Source organism: Galeopterus variegatus, unplaced genomic scaffold (genome assembly GCF_000696425.1).
Source record: "Galeopterus variegatus unplaced genomic scaffold, G_variegatus-3.0.2 Scaffold4346, whole genome shotgun sequence".
In the NCBI taxonomy this organism is placed as follows: Eukaryota; Metazoa; Chordata; class Mammalia; order Dermoptera; family Cynocephalidae; genus Galeopterus; species Galeopterus variegatus.
Genome location: NW_007730457.1, coordinates 18,846 through 19,570, shown reverse-complemented (window position 1 = coordinate 19,570; position 725 = coordinate 18,846). Strand labels below are relative to the sequence as shown.

The following is a 725-nucleotide window of genomic DNA, read 5'->3' as shown; positions in this document are numbered from 1 at the left end:
ATGTTTAGTAGGGACATGTAGTCACGCATTCTCCTCCTTCTAAATTACTTGTACTTTTGTTTTTCCTTTGTTAGCTTTTAGATCTGTGTACTCTAGCCATTGATTCATTAGAGTTCCAGTACAGAATACTGGCTGCTGCTGCCATATGCCATTTTACCTCCATTGAAGTGGTGAAGAAAGCCTCAGGTAAGTCTATATTTTGTTGTCTTCTTACCTGTTCATAACTTGTACTGGGACTATAATCCATGAACTTTAACATCCAGCTAAATATGTATTTAAAACTTTAGCAGAAAAATTTAGTTCAGTGATTATCTTTTCTGTTAGAAGTACTTTCCAATCCTCAGTGTATATCCACAAGCAAAAAATAAGGCCAAATGGAATTTACATCCCTTTGAAGTGAATTAACATGATTATAGTTCTGCTTTAAGAGTTCTTTTGGATTGACAATTTCAACTTATGTAGAAGATCTAGTTAAGAAGTTCTGAAGTCCTTTTCCCCTTCAAGATAGTCATGTTATAAACACAGTTCGAGAATGATAATCTCTTTTGATTTGCTAAACCTGTTGATTTTGATTTGTTTTGGTTTCTTTTTGAGTTTTAAAATAACTCTCTTAAAATTTGGAAGAGCAAATACATTAGGCATATATGTAAGAGTTTCTGATGTACAACCCTCACATTTTTCTAACTTTTTCCTATTTAGGTTTGGAATGGGACAACATTTCAGAA

At 33.0% G+C, this 725-nt stretch overlaps 1 protein-coding gene across 1 annotated transcript in view; it reads left to right on the top strand.

Moving 5' to 3' along the window:
- CCNE2 (cyclin E2) overlaps positions 1 to 725 on the top strand; it is an 11,538-nt gene that overhangs the window by 9,854 nt on the left and 959 nt on the right. Inside the window, exons 9-10 of the mRNA XM_008587352.1 lie at positions 75 to 186; positions 700 to 720. Of these exons, the coding sequence (XP_008585574.1) occupies positions 75 to 186; positions 700 to 720 (133 nt within the window). The remainder of the gene's footprint in view (positions 1 to 74; positions 187 to 699; positions 721 to 725) is intronic.